Source organism: Numenius arquata, chromosome 6 (genome assembly GCF_964106895.1).
Source record: "Numenius arquata chromosome 6, bNumArq3.hap1.1, whole genome shotgun sequence".
Classification (NCBI taxonomy): domain Eukaryota; kingdom Metazoa; phylum Chordata; class Aves; order Charadriiformes; family Scolopacidae; genus Numenius; species Numenius arquata.
In genome coordinates, this window is record NC_133581.1 from 22101048 (window position 1) to 22116660 (window position 15613).

The 15613-nt window shown below is 38.3% G+C and overlaps 1 protein-coding gene across 1 annotated transcript in view; it reads left to right on the top strand.

Annotated features, from left to right (window-relative positions):
• Positions 1-14066, top strand: part of AMPD3 (adenosine monophosphate deaminase 3) — a 34466-nt gene extending 20400 nt beyond the window's left edge. The window contains exons 7-15 of the mRNA XM_074150077.1: positions 549-743; positions 985-1116; positions 1975-2138; positions 3321-3447; positions 4257-4420; positions 6463-6583; positions 8046-8219; positions 9348-9458; positions 10335-14066. Of these exons, the coding sequence (XP_074006178.1) occupies positions 549-743; positions 985-1116; positions 1975-2138; positions 3321-3447; positions 4257-4420; positions 6463-6583; positions 8046-8219; positions 9348-9458; positions 10335-10511 (1365 nt within the window). The 3' untranslated portion in view covers positions 10512-14066. The remainder of the gene's footprint in view (positions 1-548; positions 744-984; positions 1117-1974; positions 2139-3320; positions 3448-4256; positions 4421-6462; positions 6584-8045; positions 8220-9347; positions 9459-10334) is intronic.
• The last annotated feature ends 1547 nt before the right edge of the window (positions 14067-15613 follow it).

The following is a 15613-nucleotide window of genomic DNA, read 5'->3' on the forward strand; positions in this document are numbered from 1 at the left end:
GGTGTAGTTCAGATAATAAAGCCTAGACTGCAAGGAACTGCAACAGATTCATTTTACATACCTGCTGGAGGCATCTGAGGAATTACACATACTGAAGGGAAAACCTAAGTCAACAAACCGACCCCCAGATCTCATCAGTTGTTTCTTTGGATTGTGTTCTAATATTGGCTGCTCAAATAGCAGTGCAAGCTTCTGAGCAAAAGAAAAGCATACCTGTGGAAACCGTCTGGTTCTTGTCAGGAAATTTAATCTGAACCCAGGTTCTGTGATTTGCACTTATAATGTATCTTAACTTGTTGAAAATGGTCTTATTTAAATAGGAGACTATTAATTGAGGGCTATTATATTTATAGTTCTGCTTTTTGAATAATTACTCCAAACCCAAAATCTCAGGGTTCTGAAACGTTTTGACTTGCTTAGGCACTAATCCATTTCTTACTTAAGGAATATTTTAGAAGTCTTTAGTCATTGTTATCACTGACATAGATACCTTGCTAATTTAAGTTTATCTATATGGATGATGAGCATGAATAACCTTTTGATTTCAGGTTGATACTCATATCCATGCTGCTGCTTGCATGAACCAGAAACACTTACTGAGGTTCATCAAGCACACATATCAAACGGAGCCCGACAGGATTGTTGCAGAGAAAAAAGGCAAGAAGATGACTTTAAAGCAAGTCTTTGAAAGCCTTCACATGGACCCTTATGACCTCACTGTAGACTCTTTAGATGTCCATGCAGTAAGTTTATTAAAATGACAAAATAAATGAGAGAAAAAGCTGTTTTCTAAGTGTGAAATTTGTATTTCTGCAGTTTTTGCATGTTAACTTATTAAATCAGAAGTTGAATTCATGCATTACTTTGCATGTTTGAAGGAAGTTAGCATAGCCTTTTTCTTTTCTGTGCCTTTTATAGCTAGGCAATTTATTTTATAAACTATTGTGTGTACTTTATGGTTATTTGGTTTTTTTCCTCCTCCAGGGTCGTCAAACATTTCATCGATTTGACAAATTCAATTCCAAGTACAATCCAGTCGGTGCCAGTGAGCTGAGGGACTTGTATCTGAAAACTGAGAACTACATTGGTGGTGAATATTTTGCTCGTATGGTCAAGGTAAGTTTCAAGCTTTTCCGGCTGTAGAGAAATGAAGGTTTGTAAAAGATTTGAAATACCATAATTGTACCTAGAGCTAACGCTATGGTTAAGTCATTCCAAGTATTGGGCTTGCCATAGCAATTCATCAGAGACAGACCTCTGCTAAGTCAGTCACTGCTGCTTTCTAAATAATTTTATGACATAGAAACTCACATGCATAACCTGTGTATGAGTTCAAAGCAGAGTCGTGTGCTGTTTCAAACTAATGGAGAGAAGCCAAGGGACAATTCACACGCTTAATAATTTGTTAGGATGTAGTTGGTTCACGGTAGCTGCTTGGGAAGTGCCTCTGCATAAATCTGTCTCTGCACATGCACGCACAGGCTTCAAATTAATTTCTTACAACAAAAGAAGTAGTAGTTTTCATGAACTAGATGTCAGGCCTTCTTAGATGTACAAAAGAGCTTGTCTAAAATCAATAGGCTTAAAATTGCTTATCCCAAGAATTCTGGGTCGGATTTCTCCATTGGTCTGCATATTTTATGTAGTCATTTACTATAGCTTAAATAGTAAATTCTGATTTACCAATTTTAAACATATGTCTTAAAAAAGTGTTAGTAATAACTGCACAAGAATATTGTCCTCTAAATCTAGGTCTTACAGTTAGTTATACTCAAATGATATCTGAGGTAGCTTGCTAGAATATTTAAATGCCTAAAATAAAATAATGGATTAATAGACAAGAGATTCCCTTTATCTTTAAAGGGTTACAATACAGTTATGTCTTGTCTGAGGAAAATATAATGATAAGTATACTACTAGCTGTAAATGATCTTCAGTGTCCTTATAAAAGCAAATATATTTATTACTTAATAGGAAGTAGCCCGTGAACTAGAAGAAAGCAAGTACCAGTATACAGAACCCCGCTTATCCATTTATGGACGGTCTCCAGATGAATGGCTGAACTTGGCAAAATGGTTCATTAAGCATAAAGTTTATTCCCCTAATATGCGCTGGATAATTCAGGTTCCCAGAATCTAGTAAGTAATCAGGAGCTCTTGGTAATTTTAATAGTTTGAAATCATACCAATGATTTGTTTTAATTTCTGATATTTTTTAGATGGTTTATGAGCTGCCCTGTAGTTCTATTTATAAGCAACAGCCTGGGAAATTTATTCTTGACCATTGCTGCAGTTGTTCTGATAGTCTGGGGGTGGAAGACGGGAGATGGGGTTTGAATCTACTCTTTATGAAGTTATTCAAAACTACGGTGTATTATTTGTAAGTCTGAAGATACTAAAACTAAAAATTACAACTGGGTGAAATTAAGCTGCATTCAAATGCAAGTTAAAATAGAATTTAGTAATGAAAAGAAATCAACTCTTGAATTCCATAAAGAAAATGGTCTGTAAAACTGTTATCATCAAACTTCCTCAAGATCAATGACTAAATGACAGTGAACTTCAATTCAAACCCCAGATTGCTGATTTGCAAGCTTAAATCAGTACCAGTTTTTCTTAGTTTTTAAGCATCCTTTGGGACTTTATTAAATGGTTCTTTATTTCTAATACTGTATATTGTAGTACAGTCTCCCGTGACAATTTTGACAGCCTTAATAGTGGAGCTCCATGATTTCAAATTGCATAGTTGGAATATAAGTAGAAAAGGGGCTGTCATGGTCGCATATATCCCCAAGAGTGTGTTTCTCATTAGGGAGAAAGCTTTTCTCTTTTAATTTCTTGCGTACGTAGTGTAATTAACACTTTCATTAAGTCATGCACTTAATGACACACTGTAGTACTGTTCCTCTTTTCTGAGAGGCTCACTAAAGCAGAATATTGTACTTTCATTTGGAGTAGTTAAAACTTTGGAAAACAGAATCTTTCATGAGAGGCAATTCCTTATCTCCCCTATTAGCACTTGGATTGCTGTAAGGGAAAGGGTCAGTGTTCTTGAGACAGCATCTACCCCTGCATACTCTCACTATTTTTGGAGCATTTGGGAGCTTCAGCAGAGCCTGGATGAAGCAGAGTGCCAAGCAGTGCAGGAAACAGAGTATAGAGACGATCCCTACCCTGATATAAATTTTGTACAGGTAGAAATTTGTTCTACGGGTAGAACTGAAGCTGTAGAGTACACACAAATAAGCGAAAATAGAAAAGTGAGGAAAAATATAAACTGATTAAAGAATGGTCACTACTGTGTAAATTTTTTCCATTCAGTGACATATTTAGGTCAAAAAATATTCTGCCTTGTTTTGGGAAGATGTTGGAGAACATTTTTCTACCTTTGTTTGAAGCAACAATCAATCCCAAAGACCACAGAGAATTGCACCTTTTCCTCAAATATGTAAGTATGTTTGGATGTTCTATCTCACATGAAATGGATCCTCTCCTACTCATAAATTTTGTTTGTCCACAGCTATTTGTGGACATTAAAAAAGCTTCCCTCTCCATATATTACTTGTATTATTGTTTTAAAGCCCTCACATACAATTTAATAAAAGCCTGGGTAAGGTCCTGTTGTCAGTTGCCATTTATTTCCTCTGAAACAGCTCAACAGCAATTTGTCCTCTCAGTATCCTCTCTATAAAGAGTGACCAAAAAACATTCACATGCTCTTGTGCGGAGGGAACATCATAATCAAGGATGTGTACTTTGAGCTTGCCTCTGGGACTGGTGTCCAAAAAGGAGACAACTGAAAGCAAGCATTGTGTAGATCCTGATGGGACTCAGGAGAGAGGTGGGGGTGTAGCTGCTGAGACACGATTAAAAGAGACATTTCTGAGTATGACCCAAACCAGAACTCTGACGATTCCTGGGAGCCTCTGGCCTTCAACTGCATTTCAAATAACAAAGCAGATGAGTTTCAAGGATTACAGTCTCGATCTGAGGGAGTCTTACAGGCCTATGCCCCCACCAGGAGTCTGAAGGCTTTTGTGCACCTGGGTCTCCTATTTGCCTCAGAAGCAAAAAATGGGTGAAAATTCCTCCGAGAAAACACATTATTCCTGCTGTCTGCATGGTATGACTGCTAGCATAAGGAGGGAAAAGAAAGACGCAAGATGCTTTGCACAAGCAAGTCCTGAAGCAAGAGTCAGTAACATTGAAGTTTGCTTCTTGAAAACACTGATTTCTGTGAATCTCTTCTCCCACCAGGTGACTGGCTTTGACAGTGTCGATGATGAATCCAAACATAGTGGCCATATGTTCTCTGACAAGAGCCTTAACCCTGACCTCTGGACCAGTGAGAAGAATCCCCCATATAGCTATTATTTGTATTATATGTATGTGAACATCATGTTGCTAAACAACCTGAGGAGGTAAGTAGTCAATTTTCTCTTTTACGAGCTTCCAGAAAGAAAAGTCAATAATCTTGGTCTCAATCTAAGTCAGTGACTAGATCATATATCTTTTGAAGCAAAAGTTATCTTGAATTATTTTAAAGAGTCCAAGAGGAGTACATGAGTTATTTTGAAAATGTTACCTGCAAAATGAATTCAAATGAAATACTCAGAAATTGTAAAGGCATCAGGCTAGTATCTTTGCTTGACATTTGTGTATATCTTTGTTTTGTGAATTCCTTACACCTAAATATATCAAACTAAACAAAGGAAGAAACCTCACAAAATCGACTCGTCGACCTTTGCTTGGAATCGCAGTGGATTTCCAAATATAATGTACCTCTTGGTAACTTGCTACCTCCCGGTAATTTAAGAGATACAAAGTTGTGTTGCGAAATATTGGCTTAAGGGTTGCTGCTGTTACCAAAGATAGAGAAAGGAGGACATAATTATAAACTGCACATCTAGCTAACTTACTTTAGTATGCTTGTTGACTCAGTCAGATTTGCTACTTTTGAGACTGATGTCTAGGCAAGTAAAGCAGGGATTTATGACACTGGCTGTGAGATCATGACTGTAAAAGCAGATCTTGGCATCAGGTTCAGTAAAGCCTGAAATTCAACCTGGGGTTATGTTCCTGACTTTGTGGCTGACGCACTAAGTGATCTGCACAACTGACTCAAATTGAGGCACAGTGAGGTTATCTGTTGGTATTATGGTGCCATCACTTACCTGGCAAGGATTTGGTTCGTTTTTATTTATAAAACATTTTGGGATTTTCTTACAGGAGATGCAAAGATTTGTCATTTTAACAGGTCTTATCTAAATAAACATTCAAAATGTTACTACTTCTCTCCCACTGCTACCTCAAGCATTTCTTTCTCTAACACCCTATATAATCAAAGTTCATAATAAAAACATCCACCTTAAATTACCTTGTACCTGCAAAAAACAGGCCTAGTTGTTACTTTTAGTTCTATAACGGACAGGACACAGTACAGCAGGATATCTAAGTCATCCCTTAGTAGAACGTAGTCTACGGTTTTTTTCTTTTCCAAAGACAGAGTCAGAATTTATGCGTTTCTTTTTTACCTCCAGAGCATTTCAACTACTGTTTGAAAATCATTAAATATTCTTACAGCGAGGTGAGATGACACAATTAATCAATGAGCCAGCAAAAGTGTTCACCAGGTTAAACATACCAAGTATTTGAGGCACCACAAGACTGTTTTACACTTTTACACTTCTGTTAGTGAAGTCAGCAAGGATGGACTACATCCTCACATCCATTTTCAGGAGAAACGTCACTAAACATCCATCCTAGAACTGTCTTACACTCTAGTAGTCCTTGTTGAAATTCTTTGTTTTGAACATCTCCAGATACTTACGGGACATTTGTCTGCACCGAGTACCAGCGTCCATTATAACCTAAAACCCGGCATAGTTTCTAATATAGATGATAAAAATAAAATAGTTCTAAAAATTATAGTGTGAAATCTAGTGTAATAACTAACACTTGTAGATAATCTCTGTGCTACTGAGGGTGGGTTTTTTATGGTTTTATGCTACACGTAACCTGGTGAGATGGCAGGTTGTCGTCACACCCCAGGTAGTGTTAGCTCACTCTTGGCAACGTGCGACTGCTTCTTCCCTCATTTTGAAGGATGTGGACACAGGTGGCATCAGTTCACTTTGCTTTCCATCTGCCAGTTTCCGCAACTGAAATTAGTTAAATAACTGTTCATCCAGTGCTAAACAATTGCTAAATGAGATGTCACTAGGAAAGGAAAGAAGGACGAAGACACAAATATGTCAGGTGGTGGAAGGGGCTTGGGCAGAAGGACCTGCCCCTGTTGACAGCAGCCCACAGGTAGGCCTGATTAGATGGCATGTCAAACTGTATGAGAATGTGTAACTTTTAATTGTTTTGTTTTAAATTCCCATATTAATGATAATTATATATGAAATAGATGAAGAACAGTGCATTTTTTACTAGTGGAATTTGCTTTTAATCTCCTCAGGGAAAGAGGCATGTGTACTTTTCTGTTTCGACCTCACTGTGGAGAAGCTGGGTCTATCACACACCTCGTATCTGCCTTTCTGACAGCAGACAACATTTCTCACGGATTGCTCTTGAAGAAGGTATTGCTTATTGCTCACCTAAACTCATCTCTCTCTGCTTAGACACCAGTCACTGCTTCCAACAGCAGTCACCAAATTGACTTCATCTGGGCAGCCCCAAATTAATTTTCTTAGGAAGGCACAAGTAATTCTTCACTTTGATCAGAAACAAATAAGCTCAGCTGAACTTCCTATTTGTTATTTAAACTACAAAAATACAACTTTTCCTAAGTGAATATGTTAAAGCTATGCCTTTATAGGGAAGATCAACTGTTCAGATAAGTCAGGGACTTGGCAGCACCTGTTTTTGGTTACTCCAAGCAGAGATAGAATTACATGGAAAAAACTGCTTAGGCTTATTACTACCCCATAGTTTATGTCCCAAAAGAATTTAAGGAAAACTCTAAATTCTTCTGTACAGGGACCAAGGTAATTTTCCCTGACCAGATCCCTGTACTTCAAGGTTTATTAAGGTTTTGATTATTTCTGACTACAGTAATTGGGATCACTTGATCAAGAAATCTAACATAGCTGTATAACACAGCAATATTTTATATACAACTTGATTGTTATGACAGGACAAACATTATCACTCCTGGCATATCACTTAATAAAAACCATGACACAGCTCATTCCCAGGCCACTGTTTTGTAATTAAAATAATTGGTCAGTGGGTGGCAGACTTGAACTGCATTTATTGAAATATTTCAGAAAGCGTTCTATTCCAAGTTGGATTTTCTGGTCACTGCTAGAGAATTCTCTTTATTTTTCAAAATATTCAAGAACGAAGAAAAATTTTGCCTAAAATCATGTCTGATGTTATGCTCAGAACCAGTAATTCCTAAAATTAGTCCCAAACAGAGTAGTACTAAGACTGTATGTAACTGAGGTATTCTCTTCACTCTCTCCTGGTGTGGTAAGCAGATGATGATGACAATGATGACAATAATGACACTTTTTAGGTTCGCAGGTTGGTTAAGCCAAAAATAGTAATAAGAATGAGGTGAGCACAGATTATTTATATTATGTGCAACAGCAAAACATGACTTCTAATAAATTCAAACTTCTGCTCCTAAAATTTACCTATTGGACTGCAGTCTTGAAGATAACAAATTCCTTAGTAGTTCTTACATATCTGTTATCTGTGACTTTCAGGTTTTGGGGTAAAGTGTGCAGTTAGTATCAAATGCAGTGCCCTTAATAGTCATATATACTTAGTAATCTACAGTAATATCAGTTACCATATTTTAAAAAAGATGACATATATGTTGAAGGATGTATGTGATTTTTATAAAGGTCAGTAACAGTTAAAATTCAGACTTTTAAATATTTTCGCAAAGAAGTTAGAGTTTAATGTCAACCTAAATTTTTTTTGGTCTTAGTCCTCCCTCTGTAATGCTGTTTCCATTTTATCCAAGGGAAATCCTTCTTTTTTTCATTATCCCATGGTATCATTAAACGCTGATTGTGTTTTGTTTTGCAGAGTCCTGTCCTCCAGTATCTTTATTATCTTGCACAAATACCCATTGCTATGTCTCCACTTAGTAACAACAGTCTATTCCTGGAGTACTCAAAAAATCCACTACGAGAATTTCTCCATAAGGGACTTCATGTCTCTCTCTCCACGGATGATCCTATGCAGTTTCATTATACAAAGGTAAGAACCGCAAAAAGCGCTTGTCTTTGAATTTGGCAACAGCACCACATAGGCCCAGAATGACCTGAAAGCTCTTTTATGTCATTGCTTCGGATATACAGTTTCATGTCTTTCAGTCACTTCATTCATTATTCTTCCTCATTCTCAGTCTACTACTCACTGTTAGGTTTCAGAGGGAAATGTCTGATTTCCTAATTATGTTTCTTTTGTACTCTTGCTTCTCCAGTGTTGGCTGTTGAAGTATAGAATGAAGGATGAGGCTGAAGGGAGGTTTGAGCCTTCATAAACAATCCTCTAGAGTGCCAGGAAAGTCCAGTTTCCTTACTAATAAATCTGGGGAAGTACATTACAAAAACATGATGTGGAATCTCTGAAGATGACGTATGAGCTGTTTGCTCAGTGAACAGCCACCGATTCTTGCCCTTGGGTGGCCTGGCGGGACAGAAACGCCTGGTTGCTGGTTTTCATGCCCCAATTTTGTGCTTGGCGCTGACTTGAGTGATGCTGTGCCTTAGAGCGGCCTGGACGTTGCTCAGTTGTCTGTGTTCTGAAGACAAGCTGAGCTCTGGTGCGCTTCACTCAAGCTTGCTTCTGGCCCATGACGTATCTCTGCTAGAAAAGACAGAGAGCTTTTGGGGGGGCTTTCTGCACGGATGTGCTGCAGCACCAGCCGAGTTACGCGTAGCGTGGAAGATCCTCAGCTGTGACAGCCCACTAGAGTCAGACCCAGTCTCCGTGTGTGGAAGGTCAGAAGTGAGAAATTGCCCTGCTATCTGTCTGTGTAATATTCATTAAAGATTTACGAGAAGATCCTCCAAGGTGTTTATATACCCTGGGATCTCATTTGAAATTGCCTAATAAACGCCTCTAAGGATCTGGACTGCAGGCTGCAATTTCTTAGACTAAGATAACTGGGTACCCAGTACCTATTACTTATTTAACAGTCACCCTTGGGAAATTTGAAATAAACAATTCTGTTCGTTAGCAATTGTGATGTTAAAGTCTTAAATCTCTAATTTTTCACAGCTATCTAAAGAGCATGTATAAACGCCTTAATTATTAATGAGTACATACCATTTACATCTTATTTACATACAATTTAATATTAAACATGTTTTGGTGATACAGGAAGCTCTCATGGAAGAATATGCTATTGCAGCCCAGGTGTGGAAACTGAGTACCTGTGACTTGTGTGAAATAGCAAGAAACAGCGTACTACAGAGTGGATTGTCGGATAAGGTAATTATGGCTGAAAAAAAATCTCTTTTGTGAATATTAGGGCATGTAGGAACTGGGAAGTCAATAGTCTAAAATTTGAATAATAAGTGCTTATGTAATGTGTTTGTGCACATCCCTATCCTCTTTTTATAGAAATATTCACAAACTATCTGCTATGCGGTCTTATATTAAAAAAAAATATTAAGGCTACCTTTTTCCTCATTAGCTTTGTTTTGGAATTCCCAAAACAGGCAGAGATTGGGTGCCTGTTTATACTCAGTTCTGCCTCCAGTCCTAAACCTGTAATTATCTCAGTGATACCCCTTTGCTAGTAATTTTATACATTATGTCTTGCACTGAGTGAAAACAAAGCACCTGTCGTTAAGCAAGACATGTTTTTGCCTAGAAGGGACTACTACAGAAAATATTCTTTTGGCTTTAAAATTCTGTTACATGCATTGCTTTCTCTAGGACTCATTTTAGAGCACCCTCTCTTCTACGTCACTTTCAAACATTCCTCTCAAGGAGCTGGTATTTGAAGTATGTTCTGTTGTTTCTTCCAATATTCTCTAGTGGCAACTACTGATTTTCCTCTTGTGCAACATGTAACTAACAAAAGAAACCTAAGCCTCTTTTTGACCTCTCACGTGAAAGATGTAGCAGTGAAGACCAAGCACTAGCACAAAGGGTTTGGGCAAGCCAGACTGAGTGCACTGCTGAGTAATTAGATATAAATCTCTCCAACTGGTTAAGACTGAAGTAAAGTTCAATGGCCAACTGGTTGAAGCTGCTCTTTTCACTTGCACTGGAGTCATTCAACTAACAAATACTTAGCTATTCAATTAATCAAAGCAGTTGAGCTGACTTCTTCCTTCTTACGTTTAATCCTGTTCACAGGAAAAACAGAAATTCTTAGGCGTGAATTACTGTAAAGAAGGACCTGAGGGAAATGACATTCGAAAGACAAATGTTGCACAGATCCGGATGGCCTTCAGGTACGAGACACTGTGCAATGAACTCAGTTTCCTGTCTGATGCTATGAGAACAGAAGAGATTTCTACACTGTCAAAGTAGTTACAAGCTCCAAGAAACCAGAATATCTCACTCCAAAGCAAGATATGATGCTAATTAACATTGAATCATGTCTTTGATGCTATCAAGACATAACTGAACAGTACAGAGAAAAATAGAGTATCTATGGAAGGTAAACAGCGGTTGCTGTTATCTTTTATTGCATTATTCTCATTGCAAAAATTTCAGTTTCCACAACCATTAGGCTTTGTAAGATTGCTGTAAATACTAAATTCAAGCTCAGAATCATGTAAGATTTTGTTTCATACTGTCTTAACTGTGCACTATATTGTAGTTTGGAAAACAAAAGAGAATATTGATAGCGCATCTGTGATAGGCACCTTGGGATTCTGCAGATGCGGACAGTATACACACGCCTGGTTTTGTCCTGCCACTCTCAGTAGAATCACGCCATTTAGCACTTGTAAGTTTAACCCTTTATTCATTAGCAGTTTGTACGGGGCGCATAATTTTGCGGCTGCCCTTTCATTCTGGAGGGTGTTCTGACACAGTTTTTATCTTAGTGTTTCAGCAGTTATACTGGAAAACAAGAAAAACCAAAATCCTGCACTCTTGCTTAATGACTAATTAATTACTTCCTGTTGTCATGTAGGATGTCTATGAAAAACAGCAGATCAATGCTTTTTAATCTAGTAAGTAGAAAACATGGTGTCAAAATCATCACTATTGTACATTGTAATAATGAGTCTGTCTAATTATATCATGAAAACTTTGCCTTGAAAGTTGAGAACACTTTTTTATTGCTTTGTAATGGGAATATGTGGATATGCCGGTTCAAATTACTTGGAAATTTATGCAGATAATTTTGGTTGCACGTAAAGAGAAATTTTTTACTTGAACAAAGGAAGTGTTCTTATGAATCAGTGGTAGAAACTCCAGACCTGGGTTCTGGTCCTACTTCTGACATATTTTTACACATTTGTGTTAGTTTGTATTTTAGTCAATTAGAGTTGAATGTGAAGTCAAACTGTCTATTTATACAGAAGCTAGCCCACTTGAAATATGTCACTTCAAATCATGTTATGTTAAACTTTTTATTTATCATGGAGTGGCTAGTAAAATACAGCTACTGGAATATTTATCACTTTCAATCTTTTTTTCTATTTGATCATCCTTCTTAAGACGCAGTACCACCCATTCAGAAAGGATTAAAGGTAACAACATGATAGCATCTATGTACTGTAGAAGCTGCATGTAGTTTCACACCAAAAGAGACCTGAGGCAAGGGGCAGCAGAGAATGTTGATGCCTGTACATCCAACACTACACCACTTAATTTGACGGCCTACAGTCCCTAAGCTAGGATCTCCAGCCTACCGTTAGAGACCTGGGTAGGTGGAGATGAGGCATCTTAGAACAGTAATTCAGAATTAATGCATTAAAAGCAAGTAACGAATACTTGCTGATGAAGCCTCACTAGACCTAGAACCCTGCATGTTCTACTACATCAGATGTCTCGTGCCACTTGTATTTCTTAGGCCAGGCCCTTGTCCTGGGGCTTGGGCATCTACATCTTTCCTTCAAGAGCTGATCGGGTCTCACTTTCCCTTGTAAATGCAGCCAAAAGTAGCAGTGGTGACATCACCAGTACCAAACAAATTATTAATGGCATAAATGTATATATGCATTAGAGACACACACTCTCCTCAGGCTGTGGCAGTTCAAAGCAATACCTACAAGGACACTTTTGTAATGTCCCTGCTGTCCTGAATGGTGATTGCAGGGGAATGGCACCAAAGTAAGGCAAGGAGGAATTCCCTATCACCGCCTATAGCTGTGCAGCCCTATAAGAGCCCCATAACAGAGATGAAACCTAAAGCAGCCTGGAAAGCGAGGGAGACTGAGGCACGGGAGGAGTTCTGACTGTTCAGTCTCTATTACAGCCAGCCAGTGTCATGTGTAGGGAGCTGCAGTGATTGTGGATGTTCTTCATCCAAAATCTGGTTGCAGACAGGTGCTGGGGGAGACCTGACTCGAGCTCTTCAGTGACCCAGCCTAATGTCCTCGGTGTTCAACTTGTGCCAGATTTTGTATTCCTTCTGCAGCTAAAAAGTGTGTGAAGTCATGCTGCTCAACTGTGTGATGATAAAATTGTCCGAAGTTCTTAGTCACTGATGCCTGTTGGCCTCACTGTTAGACACTTCAGCAGCTCGTGTAATGCATTATCAGAATTGGCGAGGGTAGTTTCCTTAGGATGAAGTATGAAAACAGTGGTTCAAGCATTTTAGCTGCATAAAATGCAGATGTCTTGTTTTCATTAGTACAACTTGCTAATAAATTGTTATAACATTATTTACGTGAGAAAAGCGTCTGTGTCCAGGCTAAATAAGCAACATGCTCGGTTTGAAGAATTTAAATTCTAAGTATTGTCATCTGATAAACATTGCTTTACTTGGGTTGTTTCACCTGAAGAGTGCTATTAGTGCTGCTTTTGCTGTTACATTTATTTAGTTTTCTTAATGTTATACCAAATTTGTGTATGTTTTATACCTTTTACGCTTTCTTTACCTCAAACACATCAGGTTCTAATATGTCTGTAGCTTGTATTGAAGAAAAAAACCAAAACTGGATTTGAATAGTCAGTTAATGGACAGTAATCAGGATTCTGACAATAATAACAATAACACAAGTGGCCATGATCACAAGTTCTGCTTTCTCTGCTTCCTTGTGTGCTGCTTTTAAGGATAAATTGAGCTAATAGTGCTATAATTTAGGGAAACAAACCGCCATCCTTTCAAGCTTCCACCACTCCATCTCTTTCGGTTATCTTTTAATTGGGCAAAAGTTATCCTCAAGTTCAGTTCTTAAACTTCAGCTTATTTTCTTTTTTAAAGTTGCACTCTGGTTCTAATGTATGGCTGTTCAAAACAACCCTTCAGTCTCAGGCTGCGTGTGTAATGAAGGGCAGAGCCAGTGTTGAAGTGCTGCCGACCCCCTGATTAGTGTTGTACACAGTCACTCAAATGCAAGACGAGAGCTGCTGATTCCTGCTCCCCCCTCCATCTCCCAGTGTCGAGATCAAACCCGGCTACACCACAGCTTGTGTTTTACTCAAACAGAAAGGAACTAGAACATCGTTGTAGGTGGTGATTGGGGCAGGTGTTGCTTCACAATGGGAGAATATTCTATTTTCTCATCATTTCACTGGTGGTAAGCTTCAAGCATTATTCATGACATCCTTAAATCTGTAAGCTCTGAGCATGTTATACTTTCATCTAAAATGGTCAATTATAGTTATATTATGTTTACAGTGACTCTATCTGAACAATTTCTAGTGATGCTCTTCCATGCTGTTACTTTAGCAACCCTAAAGCATTTGCCACTGGATACCACAGTTGTTTTTCTCACCCCAGAGCTACCTTATGTTCTCGTATCATTGTTCTTTTCCTTTCTGTTCTATTTGCCTAGTTAAAATCTAAGTCTGAAAAATGTGGGTGGAGGGAGGGTTGTCTAAAAACTTTTTCCTTCTGTGCCTGGCTTAAATGATGTTTATCTTTTGCCTCCTGTAGAAGCACTAAACATTACACAAATAAATTATAAAAGAATATGGTTAGGGTATTTGTGTGTGCATACCCCTCAATAAAATTGTAGCTGCTCAAAGTCACCGCATTTTAAGTAGAACTAAAAACCTATGCAATGAAACTGTTAGCAGTACAGAAGCCTAAAACAAAATTATGGACTACCACAGCATGAAAACTGAAAGTAAGCCCCAGTGGAGATAGAGAAGATAATAAGCAATATATAGGAGAAGAAGCTAAAAGCTTAGCTGACTTAAAGCAATTCAGTGTTAATGAAAACTGACTGTTCAATTTGTGCTAACAGGGGACCTGGCATTACATCCTGAAGTGAAATTGTATTGCAGGGCTACCCCCAGTGTCTCCTCCTGCCCTGGCTCCCTGCTCATCCAAACTGGGCATCAGGGTAGGGCATGGGGCACCTCCTGCTGGTCCTGGAGCCACATCTTGATATTAAACTGAGTCACAACACCTGAATTTGGGAGCAGGAAAGCAGTTCTGACACTCACAGTTGAAACAATTTAAGCAGTACACAGAACAGCTTTATCTGACAAGAACACCACAACTAAGAAGCCAACAAGTGACAAATTGAAACGGTGTCAACATAGACATTCTGCTACAGTCAAGATGACTTTTCAGGAAAAAGGAAATTTAACACAAATTACTTTGTTCAGTAGGAAATGTAATAAAGTTTTTTAGATGAAGATTAAAATGTGTCTCCTTCTGTACTCAAACCCTTTATTTCTGTACACAAGCAGCACTTGTGAAGCACAAGAGTACAGATGAATCTGTACCTGAAGAATGTGTATTTCTGCCCCGTACCTCTCAAAGCATTAAAGATGGATGTTAAGCGGCATAGAGAATAGTGTGTGCAGTAGCGAGACACCAACACCACTAATTCATTAACCGTGACTAACGGGTACCAGCTCTCATAAAATATATTTTTTCTGGAAGGTCTTTTAAAGTGGTGGGAACCACATTAGCATGGAAGCACAGACTATTGTATCAAAATCCTACCTTGTTCTACATACAAATTCCAGAAGGGCAGGTTTCTGACTAACTTAAGCTTAATTCAGAAAAACACCTTGTATTTTTAAATAGCACTTTGAACCAGAGGAGAGTGCTCATTTAATTACCTGTTGGATGGTACTCTCCATTCCACCAGACTTGCACCAGGCAAAGTTCCATCCAAGTTCACAAAACTGATTTGATTTTTTTTTTTTTTTTTTAAATTTTAAGCCTGCAATCCCATGACCAATGTTTAATATTTTAACCTTTCCTGTTAGGTTAGTGAGGTAAGCAATAGGCAAGCAATCACCTGCTAATTAACATCTTGACAGGTCAGATAGATACAAAAGTAGAATGTGTTGTCAGATCCCTCACAGACAGCATTGATTGGAACACGGCTAGTTCACAGCAAAACACATTGTCTGGTGATCCTACACGGCAGTTGCCGGAAACAACGCTGTCCCATTCAGGTTAATTTCAGCCACACACAGCAACAGGAAAAGAACGTTCAGTCTTTAGAGTATGTTGCCCTATGATAAATTCTAGGCTTTAGGACAAAACA